The 27,629-nt window shown below is 40.4% G+C and overlaps 1 protein-coding gene across 2 annotated transcripts in view; it reads right to left on the bottom strand.

Annotated features, from left to right (window-relative positions):
• The window catches only part of LOC126293596 (uncharacterized), a 97,067-nt gene continuing 69,438 nt past the window's right edge, over positions 1–27,629 (bottom strand). Inside the window, exons 5-6 of one of the 2 annotated variants that reach the window (XR_007552315.1) lie at positions 852–1,012; positions 1–601 (exon numbers count right to left, since the gene is read on the bottom strand). Coding sequence is in view for 1 of the 2 variants with exons in the window: in XM_049986874.1 (XP_049842831.1) it covers positions 1,004–1,012 (9 nt within the window). In the remaining variant the exon portion in view is untranslated. Of the gene's footprint in view, positions 602–824; positions 1,013–27,629 lie in introns of those variants that run through there. The other variant, XM_049986874.1, reaches the window with a different exon arrangement.

The raw sequence follows: 27,629 nt of genomic DNA, 5'->3' as shown, positions 1-27,629 counted from the left end.
CTATGTTGTTCACGAGGAATTGAAGAGGAGCAAACAGAGATGCACATATGGCCACCCACAGATATTTTTTATTTTGGCTTGGAGCATTCAGTACCCACACAGCCAATTATTGAATCTTCCCCATTGCACACAAACGTTGCACGATGATGGAATGATCACAGTTGATCACATTTTCCCAGTTCTCTAGTATGCTTACATAAATAATATTGGATTAATGTTTAAACAATCGTCATCAAACTCTGAAGGTCTTCTTGAAGATGGAGAGTCACTAATATCAAAACGAGAAAAACATTTTCTTGCTGTGCTCTGTCCAATGGCATTATCTCCAAACACGTCACAAATGTTTCTGGTTGCCTCTGTTGCTGTCACCCCTCTACTGAGCTCAATCAGAATAACATGTTGGAAATGTTCAGATTTCTCTATTCAGCACTCCATTTTCTAGTGTGCACAACTCCACTATCTTAAAACGACAAAATGACAATATGTAAGATCAAATAGCAGCACTGAACTATAAATGAGAGGTAATGATCAATAAATAAACCCGTAGCAACTGGAAATACCAACACGCAAAAAAACGTCATCCTAATTGTTGCGCACAGACCTGAAAATAAGAGACACACATACCTTAATTTACTATACATAATTTTGTTGGCAATAAACTGTACAAAGCAAAATATTTTATGATATAACTGTATTTCAGTTCATCCAACTAACCAAAATATTTGTATCTTGACTACTTTTGAAAGCTACACAGACACCAAAAACTATGGAACATGTACTAACGAAACAAAACCAAAGCATCACTCATGGCGATACCACCTCTACACCAGGCTGCAAATCTTTGAACTTACCTTCATATTTTTGTAAAGCTCTTAACAATTGCTTGGATTTCTGATGTCTTCATTTAGTCCTCTAAATGCACATTTCTCAGAATATATGACAAAATCTTTGCTTAAATTCTTTTTTGTATTTAGTAAGTCAGTAGTTTAGTTGCTACTGACTTTTAGGTCTTCTGCAAAAGATGTTGAATACATGATTAATGGAAAGCTTGGAAAACCATTTTATTATTATTATTATTATTATTATTATTATTACTACTACTACTGCTGCTGCAACTATCCCGATTTACATCTCCCATGTGTTTGCTAAATAATTTCTGGTGAATGCTGAGATTGCTCAAACAACATGCAACATTTGCCATTCCTAACATTTGCTCATTATTTGGAGCTTGAGATTAAATTATTACTATCACTACTCATTATATTATTTTGATTGTATGTTCCATTATTATCTATTTGGTGCAATGACATGTTCCTTAATCATGAGACAATGTTATATTGATCCATGATGTTATATTGATCCTAGGAAAGAAAATTAACATAAGTACAGTTTTAGTTAGGATGACACTTTATTTTATATTTAGATTCATCGTGGTGTAATAATGACAGACTCAAGCACATGCCTTTCCTCTTCCTTTGTGTGACCACAGTGTCTGAAGTTGCTTATTTTTTAAAAAAAATCTGTCTTTACAACTACTAAAATCTAAATTATTCTATTATGTTTATTTTGTTTTATTTATTTAAAACATTGGTAGTGGCCTGCAGATGAGGCTTTCAGATGTAAGGAGAAATAAAACCAAAACACAATTGCTGATCAAATTTTAAATAAATAAAGCAAAATGCATATGGGAGATACACATATTTAGTGGTTGCAAAGATGAATGTTTAAATACTTTAACAACAAATATTCTTTACTCTATGTATACAGCAAATATTAATTTGAACATACGTGCATTGATGAACAGATGTACAGTGTGGCCAAATATCAAATAAAAATAAAACACAGATGTGTGTTACTGAATTAAATGGCTATTTTTGAACACAGACTTCACAGTTAATTACAGAATTTGTTGCAGCCAAAATACAAACTTTTTATAGTCATTCTCACTCAATTTTTTTTCGAAACCATTATTAACAAAGTGCACATATCCATTTTGTGAATGTTTCAGTTAGTCTAGGCACTTCACTAAAATATAGGAACCACATGGAGCAAAATGATATGACCGAACTTGAGCATGTGTGGATACCACAGTTCTCAGAGATTCCTTTTATTACCATTACAGGATACAGCACGCACTCAGTTTATTGAACATCTAGATTCCAGTCACTGTGTGGCAATCTTCAGAGCTCAAAGACATATAAAGAACTGGTTACAATAAGGTAACATATATGCCTTATTTAACATATAGTTGTATAAGCAATAAATGTGAGCCAAACACACAGTAAAAGTAGTTCAAACTTTAAAACCATCCATATATGCAAGTAGTCCCAACTGGACTATTCATGTCAAATGTTGAGTTCACAATGAGGGCTTTGTTTACACCACACAGATAGGTTCAGTGTACATCATATCAATCTACAGCTTTGCTGCACCAAGAATAAGTAAAGGTGTGCATTTGGGGAATTCTTAGGTTCGTTTGAACAGTTGCCAGTGGGCTCGTGTGCATTTGCAGAGTTCGATTCATGTATGAGCACTGCCTTCTCCCGCTTCTGGCTACTTGAAGCGTGGCGGTTCGCCATATAAGCAGTAGCAGCAAGTAGCCAGAAGCTACCCAGAAAAAATTTTCTGGCACGCCCAAACTGTCAGATTTGCACATACGCACAGCAAGCTGAATTATAGAGGGGGTCATTCTCCACGTGACCTGTGTATTTGTTTTGGGAAATTGCTGGTGTCTCTTCGTTTACAGCTCCCACGTCAAATGAAAACAAAACAAAGCAGATTTCTGTGGCCGGGAACAATCAAGTGATTTAACATACATTCTCATAACAAAGAAAGACTAAAATAAGCTAGTAGTTTCAATTTTCTGATTTTATACTATTTTCACATTATTAGCAATCAACTATTAATGTCTTAATGAAGCTATTTCTGTCAGTTTTGTAGAGAAATTTTCTTCTATTAATTTTTTCGGCGGAAACAGTTACATTATTTGAAACAAAGTGTTTCATTCCACAATATTGGCTACTTTCAACTTCGTCCAATTTCAAGTGCAAATTTTCATTTTCTGGGACAAAAAACATTATACCATAATAAAGAACCAAACATGAGAATACAGTACTGGACCTCCAACAAAATTGGTACCCAAAAAACCACATACAAAAGTTGAATATCAAGTACTTCAGAGTTCATCTGGACATAGAAATGTGCAATTAGAGCAGAATGAAGCATTTTAGTATGGTTTATGAAATTCCGATGCTGCTGGAGGAGTCTCTGATGTCCTGTTTCTCATATGACACTGTAAGATCTCATAATGCTATATACGTACGAACATACATACATTGACTTGAAGCTGACTAAGCAAGCAAATTTGGTCAGTAGTTTTGAACTAAATATCTTGTTTGAAATATATTGACAGCGGTAGCAGAATTTTACAATCTGCGTTCCATGAAACACAATGTTTTCCATCGCAAGACTCTAGGCCTGAAACCTAGTTCACACCTTAAATTTATAGAATGCCATTCTATGCTAAATTGTAAATTGTAGACTGGCAGCATACCGTGTTTTATTGTTTGAACTCCCTACATGGCTTTATATTTATTCCTAGAGAAGAATATAAACTGTCAGTTGTACAATTTCTTTGACTCCCAGACAACCTTGTTAATTTTTAACACATTTTGAAATAGTCACGAAATTTATTGTCACTTATTCTGGTGTAAGCTACACAAGGAACTTCTCTCTCTCTCTCTCTCTCTCTCTCTCTCTCCCCCTCCCCCCTTTCTATTTGTACTCCTTCTTACTAGCTTTTTTCAGTGCTGTGTAGATGTAAATGGGATTGCAAATTGCAAATGCTACATAACAATACATCAGAGAACGAATTAAAAAAGAAATCTGTCAAAGTCACCACATAGCAAAATGTTATGGTACTTTGAGCTGTAGAGTCTAGTTTCGAATTTATATTATGCCACAAACTGCTTCCTTATTTGCATACTTAATCTAGGTGAAATATGATAAAACATGCAGCTTTACTGTATGGTTAAATGATGATGGCATCCTCTTGGGTAAAATATTCCGGAGGTAAAATAGTCCCCCATTCGGATCTCTGGGCGGGGACTACTCAGGAGGACGTCGTTATCAGGAGAAAGAAAACTGGCATTCTACGGATCGGAGCGTTAAATGTCAGATCCCTTAATCGGGCAGGTACGTTAGAAAATTTAAAAAGGGAAATGGATAGGTTAAAGTTAGATATAGTGGGAATTAGCGAAGTTCGGCGGCAGGAGGAACAAGACTTCTGGTCAGGTGAATACAGGGTTATAAATACAAAATCAAATAGGAGTAATTCAGGAGTTGGTTTCATAATGAATAAAAAAATAGAAGTGCAGGTAACCTACTACAAACAGCATAGTGAACGCATTATTGTGGCCAAGATAGACATGAAGCCCACACCTACTACAATAATACAAGTTTATATGCCAACTAGCTCTGCAGATGACGAAGAAAATGAAGAAATGTACGATGGGATAAAAGAAATTATTCAGATAGTGAAGGGAGACGAAAATTTAACAGTCATGGGTGACTGGAATTCGATAGTAGGAAAAGGAAGAGAAAGAAACGTAGTAGATGAATATGGATTTGGGGTAAGAAATGAAAGAGGAAGCCACCTGCTAGAATTTTGCACAGAGCATAACTTAATCACAGCTAACACTTGGTTCAAGAATCATAAAAGAAGGCTGCATACATGGAAGAAACCTGGAGATACCGAAAGGTCTCATATAGATTTATATAATGGTAAGACAGATTTAAGGACCAGGTTTTAAATTGTACCACATTTCCAGGGGCAGATGTGGACTCTGACCACAGTCTTTTGGTTATTAACTGTAGATTAAAACTGAAGAAACTGCAAAAAGGTGAGAATTTAAGGAGATGGGAACTGGATAAACTAACTACACCAGATGTTGTACAAAGTGTCAGGGAGAGCATAAGGGAACAATTGACACGAATGGGGGGGGGGATACAGTAGACGAAGAATGGGTAGCTTTGAGGGATGAAGTAGTGAAGGCAGGAGAGTATCAAGTAGGTAAAAAGATGAGGACTAGTAGAAATCCTTGGGTAACAGAAGAAATACTGAATTTAATTGATGAAAGGAGAAAATATAAAAATGCAGTAAATGAACCAGGCAAAAAAGGAATATAAACGTCTCAAAAATGAGATCGTCAGGAAGTGCAAAATGGCTAAGCAGGGATGGCTAGAGGACAAATTTAAGGATGTAGAGGCTTATCTCACTAGGGTTAAGATAGAATACTGCCTACAGGAAAATTAGAGAGACCTTAGGAGAAAAGAGAACCACTTGTATGAGCATCAAGAGCTCAGATGGAAACCCAGTTCTAAGCAAAGAAGGGAAAGCAGAAAGGTGGAGGGAGTATATAGAGGGTCTATACAAGGGTGATGTACTTCAGGTCAATATTATGAAAATGGAAGAGGATGTAGATGAAGATGAAATGGGAGATACGATACTGCGTGAAGAATCTGACACAGCACTGAAAGACCTGAGTCAAAACAAGGCCCCGGGAGTAGACAACATTCCATTAGAACTACTGACAGCCTTGGGAGAGCCAGTCCTGACAAAACTCTACCATCTGGTGAGCAAAATATATGAGACAGTCGATATACCCTCAGACTTCAAGAAGAATATAATACTTCCAATCCCAAAGAAAGTAGGTGTTGACAGATGTGAAAATTACTGAACTTTCAGTTTAATAAGACACGGATGCAAAATACTAGCGCGATTCCTTTACAGACGAATGGAAAAACTGGTAGAAGCCAACCTCGGGGAAGATCAGTTTGGATTCCGTAGAAATGTTGGAACACATGACGCAATACTGACCCTACGACTTATCTTAGAAGCTAGAGTAAGGAAAGGCAAACCTACGTTTCTAGCATTTGTAGACTTAGAGAAAGCTTTTGAAAATGTTGACTGGAATACTCTCCTTCAAATTCTGAAGGTGGCAGGGGTAAAATACAGGGAGCGAAAGGTTATTTACAATTTGTACAGGAACCAGACGGCAGTTATAAGGGTCGAGGGGCACGAAAGGGAAGCAGTGGTTGGGAAGGGAGTGAGAAAGGGTTGTAGCCTCTCCCCGATGTTATTCAATCTGTATATTGAGCAAGCAGTGAAGGAAACAAAAGAAAAATTCAGAGTAGGTATTAAAATCCATGGAGAAGAAACAAAAACTTTGAGGTTTGCCGATGACATTGTAATTCTGTCAGAGACAGCAAAGGACCTGGAAGAGCAGCTGAATGGAATGGACAGTGTCTTGAAAGGAGGATATAAGACGAACATCAACAAAAGCGACACGAGGATAATGGAATGTAGTCGAGTTAACTCAGGAGATGCTGAGGGAATTAGGCTAGGAAATGAGACACTTGAAGTAGTAAAGGAGTTTTGCTATTTGGGGAGCAAAATAACTGATGATGGTTGAAATAGAAAGGGTATAAAATGTAGACTGGCAATGGCAAGGAAAGTGTTTCTGAAGAAGAGGAATTTGTTAACATCAAGTATAGATTTAAGAGCCAGAAAATCGTTTCTGAAAGTATTTGTATGGAGTGTAGCAATGTACGGAAGTGAAATGTGGACGATAAATAATGTGGACGATAAATAATTTGGGCAAGAAGAGAATAGAGGCTTTCAAAATGTGGTGCTACAGAAGAATGTTGAAGATTAGATGGGTAGATAATATAACTAATAAGGAGGTATAGAATAGAAATAGGGAGAAGAGGAGGTTGTGGCACAACTTGACTAGAAGATGGGATCGGTTGGTAGGACATGTTCTCAGGCACCAAGGGATCACCAGTTTAGTATTACAGGCTGCGTGGAGGGTAAAAATCGCAAAGGGAGACCAAGAGATGAATACACCAAACAGATTCAGAAGGATGTAGGTTGCAGTAAGTACTGGGAGATGAAACAGCTTGCACAGGATAGAGTAGCATGGAGAGCTGCATCAAACCAGTCTCAGGACTGAAGACAACAACGACATGATAAAGCAATTGCTGGAAGTACAACTCTGTATGTCCTCTCAACAACATGCCGCAGGACTGCACATGGTCACGTGATGCCCCACCACGCACGAAATTCCACACAGAAATGGGACAAAAAGCATATGATCAGAGGAAGCACCAAGCATAGGCTGCCTATGTCATCGTAGCTGTGCACGTACAGTAAAGCCTGTTGTCTGGTGCTGTCTGGCAACTGCTCAAACGAACCTCTTGCAAATTTCACACAACTAGTTGTAGTTAAAAGACCAATTGTCACATCAGACAGCAGATGTGGGCAATGTCAATATTTAGCAAACGACTCTGCAAGGCAGGATTACAATAGCGCTTGCAGGCAAGAAGGCTGGCCCGAGAGGCACGGTAAGCAAGTTTGAAGTAATCCGAACAGCATAGGGCACTGACATGCTATGAAGAACCCATACATCCCAGTTACAACAGTGCTTGTGTGTCAGGGCCGAAGTGGGCTGAGTAAAGCTGACACTGCAATTATTAAAGAGCAGTCCACTTGTTCCCTCCAGAGGGACAACATAAAGGAATAGGGGAAAACATGTATAAATATGTGACATAATCCTGGAGGCTCAAATCGGGTAATCATGTGCAGTGTTACGTGGCTTTATGCTTAATTACAGACTTACTATTTTATCAATTGATTTCGCCTTTCGCAGGCAACTGCTCTACCAACTGAGCTACCCAAGCACGACTCACACCCCGTCCTCACAGTTTTACTTCTGCCAGTATCTCGTCTCCTACACGTAACGCCCGCTGTTTACGCCCTTCTCTGTTGCTGAGCGATGTATCACTTTTCGTTCAGACGCCGCAACTCTCCTTTCCTATATCTTTATTACTTTTTATCTATACTCCTGGAAATTGAAATAAGAACACCGTGAATTCATTGTCCCAGGAAGGGGAAACTTTATTGACACATTCCTGGGGTCAGATACATCACATGATCACACTGACAGAACCACAGGCACATAGACACAGGCAACAGAGCATGCACAATGTCGGCACTAGTACAGTGTATATCCACCTTTCGCAGCAATGCAGGCTGCTATTCTCCCATGGAGACGATCGTAGAGATGCTGGATGTAGTCCTGTGGAACGGCTTGCCATGCCATTTCCACCTGGCGCCTCAGTTGGACCAGCGTTCGTGCTGGATGTGCAGACCGCGTGAGACGACGCTTCATCCAGTCCCAAACATGCTCAATGGGGCACAGATCCGGAGATCTTGCTGGCCAGGGTAGTTGACTTACACCTTCTAGAGCACGTTGGGTGGCACGGGATACATGCGGACGTGCATTGTCCTGTTGTAACAGCAAGTTCCCTTGCCGGTCTAGGAATGGTAGAACGACTGGTTCGATGACGGTTTGGATGTACCGTGCACTATTCAGTGTCCCCTCCCTCGACGATCACCAGAGGTGTATGGCCAGTGTAGGAGATCGCTCCCCACACCATGATGCCGGGTGTTGGCCCTGTGTGCCTCGGTCGTATGCAGTCCTGATTGTGGCGCTCACCTGCACGGCGCCAAACACTCATATGACCATCATTGGCACCAAGGCAGAAGCGACTCTCATCGCTGAAGACGACACGTCTCCATTCGTCCCTCCATTCACGCCTGTCGCGACACCACTGGAGGCGGGCTGCACGATGTTGGGGCGTGAGCGGAAGACGGCCTAACGGTGTGCGGGACCCTAGCCCAGCTTCATGGAGACGGTTGCGAATGGTCCTCGCCGATACCCCCGGAGGAACAGTGTCCCTAATTTGCTGGGAAGTGGCGGTGCGGTCCCCTACGGCACTGCGTAGGATCCTACGGTCTTGGCATGCATCTGTGTGTCGCTGCGGTCCGGTCCCAGGTTGACGGGCACATGCACCTTCCACCGACCACTGGCGACAACATCGATGTACTGTGGAGACCTCACGCCCCACGTGTTGAGTTAATTTGGCGGTACGTTCACCCGGCCTCCCGCATGCCCACTATATGCCCTCGCTCAAAGTCCGTCAACTGCACATACGGTTCACGTCCACGCTGTCGCGGCATGCTACCAGTGTTAAAGACTGCGATGGAGCTCCGTATGTCACGGCAAACTGGCTGACACTGACGGCGGCGGTGCACAAATGCTGCGCAGCTAGCGCCATTCGACGGCCAACACCACGGTTCCTGGTGTGTCCGCTGTGCCGTGCGTGTGATCATTGCTTGTACAGCCCTCTCGCAGTGTCCGGAGCAAGTATGGTGGGTCTGACACACCGGTGTCAATGTGTTCTTTTTTCCATTTCCAGGAGTGTATATAAATGATGAACTACTGGTTTTGCTGTTTAACAACTTTTTAATAACTGTGGAAGTATTACAGGCAATGGGTCCCACCTAATGTATCACCTGCCTATACGTTTTACGTGAACCTTTCAAGACTCGATAGGGCTGTTTACAAAGAAAAAGCAGACTATCTCTTCCTTTGACGTTGTCCAACAACGACCTAGAAGCTCGACGCCCTCACGGCCCAGGCTCTTCCACGGCTCGTGGTAGTTTGCAGCATTCGTTTTATTCCTTACCGACTTGCCGCAATCGATTTAATGAGGGGTGGGACAGGCCTAAGCCTTGTGACACCACACAAGAAGCCATTCTGTCCGCGCCTAGAACGAGAGAGAATGACGATTGTTTAAGTTGCAGGCCAACGACGATGACCTCTTGTGATCGATACTGGCAGCCAATCGGCCTGCTGAACCTAACACAACCTCCACTGTAAGGACGTGCCACAGCTGTGGCGGGGCGGGGCCGCACCTGGCAGCTGCACCAACATCAGGAGCGAGAGAGCTCTAACCTCCGCTCTGTGGGCGACATCGTCTGGCGGACTGCAAGCTGCCATCTGCAGGAACAGAGCCTGGATGCCAACTCGTGACCTCCCAGGTGTAGAGCTGTCTGCAATCACTGACAGAGCTGCCCCACGCAGACGGCCCGAATTGCTAAGGCTAACTACAACGGCAGTGGACAGCTGTTTCCCTTCGGCACTCTACGTGGGGTCTGCGAGTTGCGCTTTAGGGTGCAGTCAACAGTGTCCCAGGCTACCAGTGCAGCCAACACACTTAGCCGTGGCACTAGTAGGAGCACTAGGCTAGGCGACTCGGCACCGACACAGCAGATTCCAGCATTAGCACTGGCACTGCCCCACGCTTGTACGCAGTGCGGCACTGTCACTGGCATCGCCAGAAGGCCAGCTGTGTACCTTTGATGCAATAAAATTAATGACACCCTCGTTGTTTTTCAGCACAGTCCAACGTGAGCCACCCCTCTCCCCTTAGCTCGGAAAGGTTGTAACAATTTTGTGTCAGGGAGTGGTCGCTTTGCTTTCTGACACAAAACATTGTGTCAGAAAGTATTCGTTCACACCCGACGCTATATTTCGGTGAGCAAGTTGGTTTTGGTGACTAGTGAGTGAGGCAGCAGCACTTTATGTAGGCGAGTCAAAGTTCTATTTATATTATTTTTGATGTTTGCTTTCACTGTCAGAGTTAGTTGTGTGACCTAGATTACACACTGTTTAGAGTTAATTTTGTGAAGCCACAGGACCCCACTGACTCATCTTTGTTTAGAAGTAATGGTGGATGTGATAATTTAGAGCCAGTGAGGTGTCCATTTTGCAGTTCGTCTGGGCACAAGCGACTGTGTACCAGAGCTGTAGCAGCTGTTTGTTCTGTATGTATGTTTGTGTACTAGTCATGTGTCAAGTAGTTGTACTGAGTGTATATGGGCGATGATTTGCTGGAGGGATGAAGAGGGTAAGTCCAATGAAAACCTTAAATTTGTAACAACAAATCAAAATTTTGCACCTCTATCCCGTAAGTCGGTAAGCAACAAATCGAAATTTTGCGCCGTTATCCCATAAGTTGGTAAGCGTACTACAAACAGCGTGCAGAATGGTCTGCAGGTGGTAGCATAGTGCAGATGCACACGTACCGTCACAATATAAAGATGGCCGCCCCACTTGCGACTTGCACCAGAGAAGAACAGTGTTCTGTTATTCGGTTTTTGTGTAGTGAAGGTATGAAACCTATTGAAATTCATCGAAGAATGAAGGTTCAGTATGGTGATGCATGTTTGTCACAGCAGCAAGTCTACAAATGGAATAAAAGTTCGCAAATGGTGTGACTTCTGAGGAAGATGCTCCTCATCCAGGTCAGGCACGAGTTGTGACTCCACAGAACATTGCAGCAGTTGAAGCCATAGTGAAGGAAAACCGCTGAGTGACAATGAATGACATTGCAGCATGGTTTACAGATTAGTCATGGGTCAGCACACCAGATTGTGCATGATGTACTCCAGTTTCACAAAGTGTCTGCAAGATGGGTGCCACAGCAGCTGACTCCTGAAGTGAGAGAACGGCGTGTTGATGCTTGTGAAGAACTTCTTCGGCACTTTGAACGAGAAGGTGATGGCTTCCTTGCAAGAATCGTTACTGGGGACGAAACCTGGGTTCATTTCCACCAACCAGAAACGAAGAGAGCGAGCAATGAATGGCACCATTCCTCACCACCAAAACCAAAGTAGTTTCGAACAGAACCACCAGCAGGGAAGGTTATGCTGACACTCTTTTGGAATGAAAAAGGCGTCATTTTGGAGCATTACATGCCTAGAGGGACCACTGCATCATACACAGATCTCCTAAAAAATCATCTGTGGCCTGCAATCAAAAAGCTACGTGGATTGCTGTCAGCAGGTGTCCTTTGGAACATGACAATGCAGAGCCCCACACTGCCCGTACAACAGTTGCAACAATCACTCACACTCATAATTTGTGATTACATTCTTTTGTAGGGTTAAATAGAATCTTGCCTTTTGTCTCTTTTTTTTTTTTTTTAAAAAAAAAAAAAAAAAGAGAGAGAGAGAGTGAGAAAAAACAGGTGAATTAATGTGGAAGTAGAGTATGCAAAATGATGGAAACACATGCTACTACCACAGACGCATTTGCTGCTGTAGCTCGGCACTTGCAAGCATTAACAGAGCAGTCTGAAGGCATGAAACAGAGAAATTTCAAACTTAATCTAAGTTAGAGGCTCGTAAGGAGAGTCACCTTCAGTTGCAATCAGTCACGAGAAAGTAAGTCTGGATTTAGACTGCCATCATGCCTTTTGTTCCTTATGACTCAGCAGCAGTCGCACTGATTAATCCCTTCTCAGCCAAGGCAACAGAGGGCATTACAATTTTCATTGAGGATCTTAGGAACACCATGGAAGGTCATGGGTGGTCAGATGAAGTAACTCTGTACATTGCTAATATGCATTTGGAGGGGCACGTCAAAGTATATGTTGTCTACCATGAGACATTGAGTCAAGCACATACTTTCCAGGAGTGGTCTGCTACACTGTGCCAGCGGCACCAAAAGCGGAACAGTGTGAGATACTTTTTGGGAGAAATCAAGTACATTATCAGTGCAGAGCAACACGTCTGTGGCAGCATTCTCCGACAGAATCTGTAAGCTAAACGCAAAGACATATGTACAGATCCAGAATGCAGAAACTAATAGGGTACTGTTACAGGAGGCAGAAAACAAAGTGGTGGGTGTCTTTTTGCATGGTATACCCACTGAAATGGTACAGAGGGTATGGATGGAGAACCCAGAGGACTTAAAGAGTCAGCTCTTAGGATCACAACACTTCCAGAAGAAGTGCATATGGCCACAAAGCAGATACTGGATCACCACATGTTTGCTTCTAAAGTCTAAGTTAATGCATGCCATTTGGACAAAAGAACACACCAGCAACTTTTCAGCAGTTGTTAGATGGGGTACTGAGAGGATTAGAGCCAAAAACGTAACTGTCTAGTCAAAGGATTTACCAGAACATGTGAAACGTTTGGAGGATGCCTAGTAGACTAAAATTGCCACATTTGATGGTAAATGTGGACAAATGCCATTTTGTGCAAACTCAGGTAAACTACCTGGGGCACGTGATTATTGAGCGCAGTGTACAGGCCAATCCTCGTCTTACAGATACAGTTCAAAATTATCTGATACCACAAATAACTAGCAGGTGCAGTCACTCATTGCCTTCTGCAATTATTATAGACGGTTTGCGAAGGAAAAATAGCTGCACCCTTAAACAAGCTACTGAAGAAAGGGATGAAATTCCATTGGTCACAGGAATGTCAGGACACATCTGAAAAATTTTTGAGAAAGAGTTATCCTTTGGTGTGATGCTTCAAATGAGGCAGTTGATTGTGTTTTGGGACAAATGGTACTGTATATGGTCAGTAACATCCAGTAGGTTATGCTTCAAGACAGTTAAACAACGCAGAGTGTAACTACTCAACAACGGAGAAAGAGATGTTGGCAGCCATATATGGTATTACATATTTTTGGTGTTGTTTATATGGTAGGAAATTTATGGTTGACACACACAACACCTCACCTCACTGAAATGGTTGCTTGGTTAAAAAGATCCATCCAGTAGATTAACTCGGTGGGCACTTATGCTTAGTGAATTTGAGTAGGAGGTAATCCATAGGCCAGGGAGATCACATGTAAATGTAGAGTCGTTACGCCATCAGGTAGTGATGTTAAGTACACTAGGGAAGAGTGCCGAGGAGTGGCAGACGCACAGGAAAGGTATAAGGAGTGCCAAGCATTTAAGTCACAGGCACATTTCATTATGCACAAGCATTTGTTGTGTAGAAAGACAAGGCATCGGACCAATTCTGGTGGTTCCAGAGGTTTTTTTGTAGCAATCTCACAATTGTATGTTAGGTCATGGTAGGCGACATGCAATGGACAGACATGTAGCAGAGCAGTTTTAGTGCAGGAACAGAAAACGTGATGTGGAGCAGCATGTTAAGGACTGTGTGCCACATGCATAGAGGGCCGAGATCACACATCAGAAAGTGCCACTGCAAAGATTACCAGAGGTGTCCAGTCCATTGCCTATATCAGGGTAGGATGCCCTCAGGCCATTTAATACAACACCTCACGATGATCAATTATTTTTCTCTCTTTTGGCAATGGTACGGATGCCAGACCAACGGGTTAATACTGTAGCGCAGGCATTAGTAACCAACTGGATATTAAAGTTTGGGTGCCCGAGACCATAATTACATAACAGTGTAAAAATATTTTCTCAGATATAAAGAAACAGCTATGCCACGTGGTGCATATATGGAAGTTTCATCTGCAGACCAATGAGAGAACAGAACATGACCACAAGACAACTGCAAAGACATTGAGCTATTATGTAGGTTCCAGCCATGACAACTGGGACACCTATTTACCTTATGGACAATGTACACATTGCAACAGGCTTGTCACCATTTGAGATGGTGTACGGCAGGTAAATGTTATCTCCTTTCGACATTTCGATTCCTAAATTAGGACCACATGGTGAGATGGTGAGGAAGTTTGCAGAAGAATTAGGGAAGTTTGGAGGAATGTGCAAAAGGCAAACAAGAAGGCACTAGAACACCAGGAATAATTGAACGGATGCAGGGTCAAATTGCTGCAATACTGCGTAGGGCAGGGGTAATGGTCACTAGTCCCTATATGTCAGACAGGAAGACGACGAAACTTTTAACAAAATACCTTGGACCATACCAGGTTGTGGCAACGGCCTCATTGGTCAGCATGAAGATAAAATTCCCCACAAAAATGTCTGTTATACACATCAGTCGCATAAAACCATTCAAAAGGATGGTAGAGGAGATACCAACAGTTATTGGAAACCAACAGTAGGTTAAAGTTAAGAAGGGTAAAAGGAGGAAACCTGGGATTTATGAGCAATGTAAGGCGCATGATGTGCCGTGTTAAGTTAGGGTCACAAAGATACTTTGTATAATTTCAATTTGTTAATATATATATATATATAAGGTTGCTCACAGAGCTTGGACTCAAAAGTTACACACACACACACACACACACACACACACACACACACACACACACTCTCTACTCACTCACCGTTTCATTAATTAATTTTATGGCAGAGTAATTTATTTTATAATAAGCGATTTTTGTAAACATAGTTTAATTGTTACGGAGTGAGTTTCATAATTCACAATAGTTTTAAAATGCTACCCTCTTCTACGTAATTCAGTAAACTCTGATTCTGCCACTGTCTCACCACGAAGGTTAAATTTTGTAATTGTGTATTGGCGATTGAACTTAGTGGAACAACCATAGAGCATGATGTCCTTAGCACAGCTGTTTTTTCTTCCATGGCAGGGGTTTTCTTTTAGTGGTTTGCTGCTGCACAAAATTTTAATTTTTACTACTTTTGAACAATACAGAGTTTCCGTTGCAGCAAGGCAGATCACAAAGTTTGTTAGGGCCATTTAAATGTCACATTCAGGACACAGTAAAGTCATTCACAGTTATGTATTTCATTACAAAACTGTCAGGTTCAGTTTAGGGAAAGAGCAGATCGGATTTCATTTTTTGTAAAACATTCTTATTCTTACAGTGCATTGTTATGTGTTCCATTTATGTGCTATTCAGAGTTGAGGAATTTTATTTACTCAGTTTTGGTACTTAAATTTGCAGGACAGTATTCACAAAAGCATTTTGGGCAGTTATTCATCCATAGTTCAGTTTGTAATTTTATGTAAAATTTTTACTTTGTTAGTTTTTTTAATGTTAGAATTGCAAGACACATACTGTGACATCACGCACTTTAGCAATACTCAATTTCACCAGTCTAATTCTTTAGGATACAGTTTTTTGTTTTCTAATTATTTTTGATAAAGGTTAATTGCAACACAGTTACACAGTCTCAGATGGATTTCTGACTCATTTTGTGAGATAGCATTTATTTAAGCACACCACTTGTATTGTTTGGATTCCCATTACAACAGACGTACATGACATTTTAAAGGGCTGGTAATCAGTTCATACACACAAAGAATAATAAAATAAAAAATCAATTACAAATCACAAATACGTATTAATTGTCAGATCAATGCATCTGTTGGGATTGGCCCATAGTAGCCAAATCCCAATTATTTCTGAACTGTTCCCAAAATCGGGAGTTTCTCATGCCTAGCTGCTCATTAAGCACTGTTCTACGAGGCAAAAATTTCAAACTTCTCCAACAGGTCAATATGTCTTCCATTATCACGAAAGTGGGCAGAGAAGGTAGATTTTCCTGCCTCATTTTTAAGATCCAGTGCAACCTGTTCTTTAAATCTGGCTCCAGCCTTCTACCAGTTTGAGCCACATAATTAAATCTGAATTTCCTGGCTGCGATTCTCACTATCTGGGGCAAAATGGTAGATGGCTGGAAGACAGATGTAGTGAACGTGTCGTGTTAAATCTTAAAAATGAGTCAGGAAAAATCTAACTTCTACTTTCTTGAAAGTGAGCGTACTGCACCAGTTTTGTTCTCACATATGAAGATGCTCCATCCATGCGAGGAGAAGAGGCGTATAATCTGTTGGAGGAGTTTGAATTTTTTTTGTTGTCAGGCATCGTCTCGTACAACACTGCTTAATGAGCAGTTGGCTACGAGGAGCTCCCAGTTTTGGGAACAGCTCAAAAATCATTGAGGTTCAGCTATTATGGACTGGTCCCAACAGACACACTTATCATACAAAAACAACCTAGTTACAATTACACGCATTTTGGATTGTTTATGAGTATAAAGTTTCTGGAGACAAATATAATGTATGTCCCACATTCTTGCATGATTTAATTGAAAGTGTTAGCTTTAATGTCTGTTTAAATTACAATGTATTTTTCTGCAAAACTTGTGAGACAAGACATTTTCGGGCAGAAAGATTTCTGGTCCTTTTAACATAACACTGCTTGTATGATAGCTTTCAACACCAACTTTGTTCAGATCTCTTGGACTGCACTTAGTATGTAACACACTTTTAATTAAAAAAAATTATTAACTTACATATCTTGAACACGATTTTTAAAACTATGTTCAGCTGTAACGTGTGCAACAATAATTGATGCTACTGGTTAGTTCACAACACAATTACCTTCATGTGTGACTATGAACCGTTAGTCACTATTTTTAGTTACAACCATCTTATTTGGTTTATGTAGATAAGTTTCTTATAAATTATGTAATAATAGATAAAATGCAAAGCATGAAATAACACATAAAATAATAAAACATACGAATTGTAAAACAAAATTAATATATGTTGTCAACACTTCACATAAGTAAATAGGGCACCCCCAAGCTCGGGTTGTAGTATCTCAGAACAACCGAGATGTACGGTTAGGGAGAAAGGGATGACTCACTCCGAAGCATGCAGAGAAAACACTGTCAACTGTGTCACTGTCTTTACTGCATCAAAGGTACACAGCCAGCCTTCCTCTGAACCCAGTGTATGCATGCATGCATGCATGCATAGGTCAGCACCAATGCTAATGTCGGAATCTGCAGTGTTTGTTAAACATTTGCAGGGTGTATACAAGGACAAGGAAAAAAATTCCCGGATTTCCCGGTTAAAAACACACACACTCCCAAGTGAAAATACACTTTTTCCATGTTAAGTAACAGTATATTATTCCTCGGAACTGTAAAACTTATCAACTCTTTGAATGGTTATGGTTTTATACACTGGTGTAGAATTTAAGCCCTTTTGAAAATGAAACTCAGAAAAAAGACGATTTACGCTGTATATTTTCGTATTACGAAAGTATAAATTATAATAAAATATAATAAAATTATAATTTTCCCCCCATGAACCATGGACCTTGCCGTTGGTGGGGAGACTTGCGTGCCTCAGCGATACAGATGGCCGTACCGTAGGTGCAACCATAACGGAGGGGTATCTGTTGAGAGGCCAGACAAACATGTGGTTCCTGAAGAGGGGCAGCAGCCTTTTCAGTAGTTGCAGGGGCAACAGTCTGGATGATTGACTGATCTGGCCTTTTAACAATAACCAAAACGGCCTTGCTGTGCTGATACTGCGAACGGCTGAAAGCAAGGGGAAACTACAGCCGTAATTTTTCCCGAGGGCATGCAGCTTTACTGTATGATTAAATGATGATGGCGTCCTCTTGGGTAAAATATTCCGGAGGTAAAATAGTCCCCCATTCGGATCTCCGGGCGGGGACTACTCAAGAGGATGTCGTTATCAGGAGAAAGAAAACTGGCGTTCTACGGATCGGAGCGTTAAATGTCAGATCCCTTAATCGGGCAGGTAGGTTAGAAAATTTAAAAATGGAAATGGATAGGTTAAAGTTAGATATAGTGGGAATTAGTGAAGTTCGGTGGCAGGAGGAACAAGACTTCTGGTCAGGTGAATACAGGGTTATAAATACAAAATCAAATAGGGGTAATGCAGGAGTAGGTTTAATAATGAATAAAAAAAATAGGAGTGCGGGTAAGCTACTACCAACAGCATAGTGAACGCATTATTGTGGCCAAGATAGACACAAAGCCCATGCCTACTACAGTAGTAGAAGTTTATATGCCAACTAGCTCTGCAGATGATGAAGAAATTGAAGAAATGTTTGATGAAATAAAAGAAATTATTCAGATAGTGAAGGGAGATGACAATTTAATAGTAATGGGTGACTGGAATTCGAGTGTAGGAAAAGCGAGACAAGGAAACGTTGTTGGTGAATATGGATTGGGGCTAAGAAATGAATGAGGAAGCCGGCTGGTACAATTTTGCACAGACACAACTTAGTCATAGCTAACACTTGGTTTAAGAACCATGAAAGAAAGGTTGTATACATGGAAGAAGCCTGGAGATACTAAAAGGTATCAGATAGATTATATAATGGTAAGACAGAGATTTAGGAACCAGGTTTTAAGTTGTAAGACATTTCCAGGGGCAGATGTGGACTCTGACCACAATCTATTGGTTATGAACTGTAGATTAAAACTGAAGAAACTGCAAAAAGGTGGGAATTTAAGGACATGGGATCTGGATAAGCTGAAAGAACCAGAGGTTGTACAGAGTTTCAAGGAGACCATAAGGGAACAATTGATACCAGTGGGGGAAAGAAACACAGTAGAAGAAGAATGGGTAGTGAAGGCAGCAGAGGATAAAGTAGGTAAAAAGACGAGGGCTGCTAGAAATCCTTGGGTAACAGAAGAAATATTGAATTTAATTAATGAAAGGAGAAAATATAAAAATGCAGTAAATGAAGCAGGGAAAAAGGAATACAAACGTCTCAAAAATGAGATCGACAGGAAGTGCAAAATGGCTAAGCAGGGATGGCTAGAGGACAAATGTAAGGACGCAGAGACATATCTCACCAGGGGTAAGATAGATACTGCCTACAGGAAAATTAAAGAGACCTTTGCAGAAAAGAGAACCACTTGTATGAATATCAAGAACTCAGATGGCAACCCAGTTCTAAGCAAAGAAGGGAAGGCAGAAAGGTGGAAGGAGTATATAGAGCGTTTATACAAGGGCGATGTACTTGAGGACAATAGTATGGAAATGGAAGAGTATGTAGATGAAGACGAAATGGGAGATAAGATACTGCGTGAAGAGTTTGACAGAGCACTGAAAGACCTGAGTCGAAACAAGGCCCCCGGAGTAGACAACATTCCATTAGAACTACTGACAGCCTTAGGAGAGCCAGACATGACAAAACTCTACCAGCTGGTGATCAAGATGTATGAGACAGGCAAAATACCCTCAGATTTCAAGAAGAATATAATAATTCCAATCCCAAGAAAAGCAGGTGCTGACAGATGTGAAAATTACCGCACTATCAGTTTAATAAGTCACCTTTGCAAAATACTAACGCAAATTCTTTACAGACGAATGGAAAAACTGGTAGATGCGGACCTCGGGGAGGATTCTGTAGAAATGTTGGAACCCATGAGGCAATACTGACTTAGAAGAAAGATTACGAAAAGGCAAACCTACGTTTCTTCAAATTCTGAAGGTGGCAGGGGTAAAATACAGGGAGCGAAAGGCTATTTAAAATTTGTACAGAAACCAGATGGCAGTTATAAGAGTCGAGGGGCATGAAACGGAAGCAGTGGTTGGGAAGGGAGTAAGACAGGGTTGTAGCCTCTCCCCGATGTTATTCAATCTGTATATTGAGCAAGCAGTAAAGGAAACAAAAGAAAAATTCGGAGTAGGTATTAAAATTCATGGAGAAGAAGTAAAAACTTTGAGGTTTGCCGATGACATTGTAATTCTGTCAGGGACAGCAAAGGGCCTGGAAGAGCAGTTGAACGGAATGGACAGTGTCTTGAAAGGAGGATATAAGATGAACATCAACAAAAGCAAAACGAGGATAATGGAATGTAGTCAAATTAAATTGGGTGATGCTGAGGGAATTAGATTAGGAAATGAGACACTTAAAGCAGTAAAGGAGTTTCGCTATTTAGGAAGTAAAATAACTGATGATGGTCAAAGTAGAGATGATATAAAATGTAGACTGGCAATGGCAAGGAAAGCGTTTCTGAAGAAGAGAAATTTGTTAACATCGAATATAGATTTATGTATCAGGAAGTCGTTTCTGAAAGTATTTGTATGGAGTGTAGCCATGTATGGAAGTGAAACATGGACTACAACTAGTTTGGACAAGAAGAGAATAGAAGCTTTCAAAATGTGGTGCTACAGAAGAATGCTGAGGATAAGTTGGATATATCACGTAACTAATGATGAGGTATTGAATAGGATTGGGGAGAAGAGAAGTTTGAGGCACAACTTGACTAGAAGAAGGAATTGGTTGGTAGGACATGTCCTGAGGCATCAAGGGATCACAAATTTAGCATTGGAGGGCAGCATGGAGGGTAAAAATCGTATAGGGAGACCAAGAGATGAATACACTAAGCAGATTCAGAAGGATGTAGATTGCAGTACGTACTGGGAGATGATGAAGCTAGCACAGGATAGAGTAGCATGGAGAGCTGCATCAAACCAGTCTCAGGACTGAAGACAACAACAACAAATTATAATTCCACCGAACACCGCATGTCACTTTCCAGAGCATTGAAATCGAGAATGTGATGCACTTTTGTAAGCCAGTCACGTGATTTCGCCAGCCGATACAGGGGATATTCAGTGCTTAGGACACATGATGTAGTCAGCCAATAGCATTATCATTGTTAGGTAGCGCGTGCATACAAATATGAGAAGTTAATGGTGTACATTAACATGCACAGTGTTGCTACAAGAAAAGCAGAGCTTTCACATATAATACTGGTCTGAACGATTAATAAGCTGCAAGAGAAGCTAAACTTTCACGTATAATCTTGACCTGTTTTTTGCGAGTCTTACACTTTAAGATACACCACACAAATGTGCCAGTAAAAGTTTCAATACCGACATAAATGTCTGATCTTCTGGGCTCGAAATTTTTTCTATATGATTGTCTTTCCCTACCCTCTGGCTCCTACCCTTGTAACCACCCCCGGTGTAAAACCTGTCCCATGCACCCTCCCACCACCACCCACTCCAGTCCTGTAACCCGAAAGGTGTACACGATCGAAGGCAGAGCCATGTGTGAAAGCACTCGCGTGATTTACCAACTGACCTGCCTACACTGTGAAGCTTTCTATGTGGGAATGACCAGCAACAAACTGTCCATTCGCATGAATGGACACAGGCAGACAGTGTTTATTGGTAATGAGGATCACCCTGTGGCTAAACATGCCTTGGTTCATGGCCAGCACATCTTGGCACAGTGTTACACCGTCCGAGTTATCTGGATACTTCCCACAAACACCAACCTATCCGAAGTCCGGAGATGGGAACTCGCCCTTCAGTATATCCTCTCTTCTCGATATCCGCCAGGCCTCAACCTCCGCTAATTTCAAGTTGCCGCCGCTCATACCTCACCTGTCTTTCAACAACTTCTTTGCCTCTGTACTTCCGCCTCGACTGACATCTCTGCCTGAACTCTTTGCCTTTACAAATGTCTGCTTGTGTCTGTGTATGTGCGGATGGGTGTGTATGTGTGTGTGCGCGTGTGCGTGTGCGTGTGCAAGTTTTCCCCCTAAGGTAAGTCTTTCCGCAACCGGGATTGGAATGACTCCTTACCCTCTCCCTTAAAACCCACATCCTTTCGGCTTTCCCTCTCATTCCCTCTTTCCTGGTGAAGCAACCGTTGGTTGCGAAAGCTTGAATTTTGTGTGTATGTTTGTGTGTCTATCGACCTGCCAGCGCTTTTGTTTGGTAAGTCACATCATCTTTGTTTTTAGATATATTTTTCCCACGTGGAATGTTTCCCTCTATTATATTCATATCATTAATTTGAACCCAACAATTACGTTTGTTAAAGTTTATTCAGCCGTACATTTAATAAGGTATGCATGTTACCTTATTGTAACTGGTTCTGTGTGTCTTTTAGCACTGAAGAGGCCATGAAATGACAAATCTGGATACACAACAAACATTATTTGCAACCAATTTCTGTACACTTTAGTAGTTGAAATAAACAGTCACTGGGCACAACTGCTTCCCCATGGAATCAAACCTGCCATCATGTTGTAAATTATGGTGTTTGCAGGGGCAGTTGTTGGCCACATACAGTGAAACCTAGTTACAATCATAAAACAGTAAACACAAGACAGTTTCTGTCTCCAAATGAAACATAACAGACCTTGCAAGAGAACTGGCTTTATCACAAAACATCTGATAGCTACTTTTTCAGTGTAACAAGTAATTTGTAGATCTAGAAAACAGTGCTTGTGACTCAGTTATTTTCTATAAAAATTACTGTGACAGGTTACCATGTTCTTAATACAAAAAATTTAATGTAATAAATATATTTAATAAATACTATAAATTAAAAATCAGCATTAATTAATTTCTGCACAAAATAACACGTCAGTACTTATCCACAAAATGAAGTCATACAATTTTCACATTTTTATTGCCTAAACCTGTTTGAATGTTTATAGTGATAACACCTTAACAAAAATAAATACAAAAGACACTTCAATAAGCAACCAATAGTAGTGCAATAAAATCTTCTCGGGTTTTTTGCTGCACCAATCCACATTTCACCAGAAGAGAGAAAATTTCTCGTGAAACATCACAAAAAAAATAAAAGGAGCCAATGTTGGGTTTCTTAGCCAGAATGAAAGCTCATCAGATCTTTGCTCAAAAAAGACAAAATAATTTAAATTACACAGAAAAGTCATACAAACAACTAAAATAATAATTCAATTTCTGAATGAAATACATACTTTCTCGTAAAAGTAAGACAGTTGCATGCCAACTGTTATTTAATTTAGCTTGTTGCAGTTTCACGTCAGTTTTCTCTCCCCCTTCTGAATGTTTTTTAATTCCACAAATATCTCATGCATATTTCAAGACACCTGTCGAGTCATCTATATGGGACCCATGCAATAGTGATCTGTTGTATTCTCTGCAGCAAGTCTATGTCCTGAGTGCAAGTTCGGTAGACATCAAATGATCCCAGATACACACCCAAAAATGTAACTTTTGTGCAAGATTAAAAAAACCTAGTGATAAGTTATTTTTATTTCATCAATTTTTAAGTGGTGAAAAGATAAGCATACATTCTCTGTGAAACAGTAATCCATTTTCTTCTAACCCACAATTAATATTTTACATAGGGGCACGAAACTTTACAAACAGATCTAAAACACAATAACAAGTACATGTGGAAAGGAAAGAAAAATGAGGCACAAATGAACTTACATACAGTAAGGATGTATTACACAGAAATTATTATTTGAACATAAATGTTGACAGCTACTCAGGTGTTTCTAGTATGAGGGATAGCACACGTATCACAGCATCTAAGGTATTGTAGCCTCAGACACTTGGTAGAGAATACTTTCTACTCATTGCCACAATGCCTTACATAAGAGTAGCCTGCATCTCTTCCAATTTATTTGCTATGGGGAAAAAAACCACCAGCACTTACTTGAGGTAAAAATGGTACTACACACAAATATATTCGCAGTTTTTATGAAATACATATGCTTCCCCATAGTGACTGCAAGTAGTTACCTCAACAGGCAGACTTCAGAATAATATGAAGACAAACCTCTTATTTCTAAATTGATAACAAACAAGCAAGACCACGTCATGCAGAAAAAAATTCAACACTTTTTACAAACTGGTACACATTTCCTACTTTACACTCAAAACTTAATGTGTCTCAAAGCATTACAGCTTCACTTGTGCTCCCGTACATTGGTTGTGACAGACAGATAAATACTGTACATAATAACATCATATCAGTGCAACAAAAACAAACTAAGTAATTGGTGATACACCAGAAAAACTCAAAGTCAAACTGCAGAATGCACATCTAAAGTACAGCAAGCCCATCCAGTTAGCTGTGCGGTCTGACACACTGCTTACTGAGTGGGACGGTCGGTGGATTAGTGTCGAGGCCCAGTGTGCTGGCCAGTCTTTGGATGATTTTTAAGGCGGTTTTCCATCTGCCTCGGTAAATGTGGGCTGGTTTCCCTTATACCACCTCAGTTACACTATGTCAGCAATTGCTGCACGAACACTTTCTCCACGTATGCGTACGCCATAATTACTCTACTACGCAAACATTGGGGTTACGCTCGTCTGGTGTGAGACATTCCCAACAGCAGATATGAAACTTCCTGGCAGATTAAAACTGTGTGCCGGACCGAGACTTGAACTCGGGACCTTCATCTTTTGCAGGCAAGTGCTCTACCAACTGAGCTACCCGAGCACGACTCACGCCCCTTACTCACAGCTTCACTTCTGCCAGTACCTCGTCTCCTACCTTCCAAACTTTACAGGAGCTCTCCAGTAGGTTCACAGGATAGCTCCGCTGCAGAGTGAAAATCTCATTCCCAACAGCAGTTGTCATAATCTTTCATTTTCTTTAAAGGGTTACGAAAGTCTTGACTGATGGAGAAACTCCATACATTTGTAGATAATGACATAATTACAAATTAGAATACAAATAGTTGGCGCATTAAAGAGAAATGAAAAATGACAGATACCATTACAATTACTGAACTACAGACCTCAGAGGAAACACAGTAGTAAGACAGATTGCATTAAATGGACTAGACGTAAGACATAATCTAGGACTGATAATGATGAAATTTAACATGTGTCATAATTCATTACTGTCATCAGTACCAGTCTAAAACTTCACTTTCCAACTCACACATTCTGTTTATTACTGTTTTTGTGACAATGTCTTTAAAGCTACTCTGATTCCAAATAAAGAAAAGAAAAAACAAAGACACTGGTTACAGTTATAAAAATCATTTTTTTTGTTGTTGGTTGTTTTTGTTATTGTAGTTGCTTGTTTGCCTTAGAATGAATTGCTCCAAAATCATCAATTTCCCAGCATGATTAAATACAAATTAAAAGAAACAAAATAACATAAAGTGCAAAAAATAAAAACTCTCTGGCGTATGATGATAAATAAGCTTGATACAGCTTCAGAATACCAAATATATGTGCAGAATTTGCAGCTGGGTTAGCTTCCATTTTAGTCAATATACCTCAGATTTCTTGAACAACAAGAGTGAGAAGAAAAAAGAAAAGCACAGGTCATATCCGTCTACAAAGAGGGTAGCAAAAGTGGTCCACAAAACTACCATCTAATCCCATTAACATCCCTCTGTTGTAGCATCATGTAACATATGAGCTGAAACACAATGTGCCTCCAGCAAAATGACTTCCTCCACACCAACCAGCGCATCAATCCCAAAAATGTAAACTGTGCAAAACCCGTCTTTTCTCACAAAACATCCTGAAGCCCACGGATCAAGGAAATCAGGTTGATGTGTACTGCTAGAGTTCCAAAAAGTTTCCGACTTGGCACCAGATCAACGTTCATTAACAAAAGTACGATTGCATGTGGAGTATCAATAAAATTTTCATTGAGTTGAGGATTTCTTATTAGGAAAGCAGGCATGTTATATTGGACGCAGAGTCATTAACAAAAGTAGAAGTAACTTCAGTCATGCTGGAAGAAGTGTGTACGAACCCTTGTTTATGTTTTATATTAATGATCTGGCAGCAAATATTAATAGCAGCTCCAGACTACAGATGCAGTTACAAATAATGAGGTAACTATCTGAAATCAGGCTGCAAAAATATTCAATCAGACCTCGAATAGATTTCAAACTTGTCCAAGAATTTGCAACTTACTTAAAGTTTGTACAGAATTTTTAGAGATTACATTTTAACAAATGGAGAAAAGTAGTATCCTACAACTAAAATACTAGTAAGTTACAGCTGCAACTCTAGACACTTGCAAATACCAGAGAGCAACAGTTTATAAAAACATGGAATGGAACAATCACATATGTTCAGTCATTGGTAAATCAGGTGGCGGATTTCAATTCACTGGCAGGAATGCTGCAAAAATGTAGCCAGTCTACAAAAGGGACTGCTTAAAAAACACTAATAAGCCCCATCACAGAAATCTATGGAAGTGTGCAGGACCCATCCTAAATAGAACTACAGGGGGATATCAAATCAACCGTATTTACTCGAATCTAAGCCGCAGTTTTTTTCCTGTTTTTGTAACCCAAAAAACCGCCTGCGGCTTAGAATCGAGTGCAAAGCAAGCGGAAGGTCTTAAAAATGTCGGTGGGTGCAGCCACAACTTAGTTCTGCCGTCGAATAATGTAGCGCTACACAGGCATGCTTTGTAGGCACAAAGATAAATGCTGGCGCCAAAACCTATGCGTCAGTATATATTTAAAAAAATTAAAAAAAGGAAACTTTTTTTCTCCGCGCATTTTCATACATTATCCAGCGAAGTAAATACAATACAAATTCCGTATTGTTCATCTTCGAATGTAGCAGCATTTCAATGTACTACGAAAACCCGACTGGCAAGAATGTTTAGGGTGTTCGTCAATATGGCCAACTCTACGTTCTGAATTTTTTCCTATCTGTGAGAAGAAATGGTTGCTAATAGGAACTTTTATAAATTGTGAATCACATGCAGTATTCTCGTCACCATAAGAATAATACGAATATAAACATGTATTGCTTCGTGTTTGCTGCTATCTCATTTAAATCCTGTCTGCGTAATAAACCACAAAACTAGAGTGAGACAAGAGCAAACGCGGAAGCATATAAATATCATGTCATGTTTATATTCGTATTATTCTTATGCTAAACAGTGATACAGTCAGAAATGAAGTGAGGCAATTGACTAGATTTTTAAATCTAAGATGACTAATTTATGTGCAGAATGTAATGCATTGAAGAGGCGCCTGCAAAGATTTTCAAACGGAGAAAAATTATCGCTAAACTCTCGTTCAGAACATCTTCTATCATACGCAGTCTGTTATTTGGTTCTTGTTGATCATTATCAAAGAAAGCAGCAGTGTAAGTAACAACAAGTAGCAGTCTCTTGCCACTGTTTCGCTAATGAGACGATTCCTCTCTCTCTCTTTTTATTTTTATTTGTAAGTGGCGGTAGCGCGCACAAAAGCAAGCCATGCCGCGATCGGCGACAGGCCGTAAACACACAGTATCAGAGTACGACAAACAATGCATGACACAGTACAGTAATGCATATTCAGCGTAGAGTGACGTAAACACCTGTAACAAAGACAACTGCGTTTATCAGATCAAAGAAAAATAAGCAATCAATTCAAACCAGACGAATCACGTGAAAAAGGAAGGGTACCCATATAAATACGGACGGAGCGCCTGACACATAGCAATGGCTACCTGG

The sequence above is a fragment of the Schistocerca gregaria genome, chromosome 10 (genome assembly GCF_023897955.1).
Source record: "Schistocerca gregaria isolate iqSchGreg1 chromosome 10, iqSchGreg1.2, whole genome shotgun sequence".
Lineage (NCBI taxonomy): Eukaryota > Metazoa > Arthropoda > Insecta > Orthoptera > Acrididae > Schistocerca > Schistocerca gregaria.
This window is presented reverse-complemented; position numbering and strand designations above follow the sequence as displayed.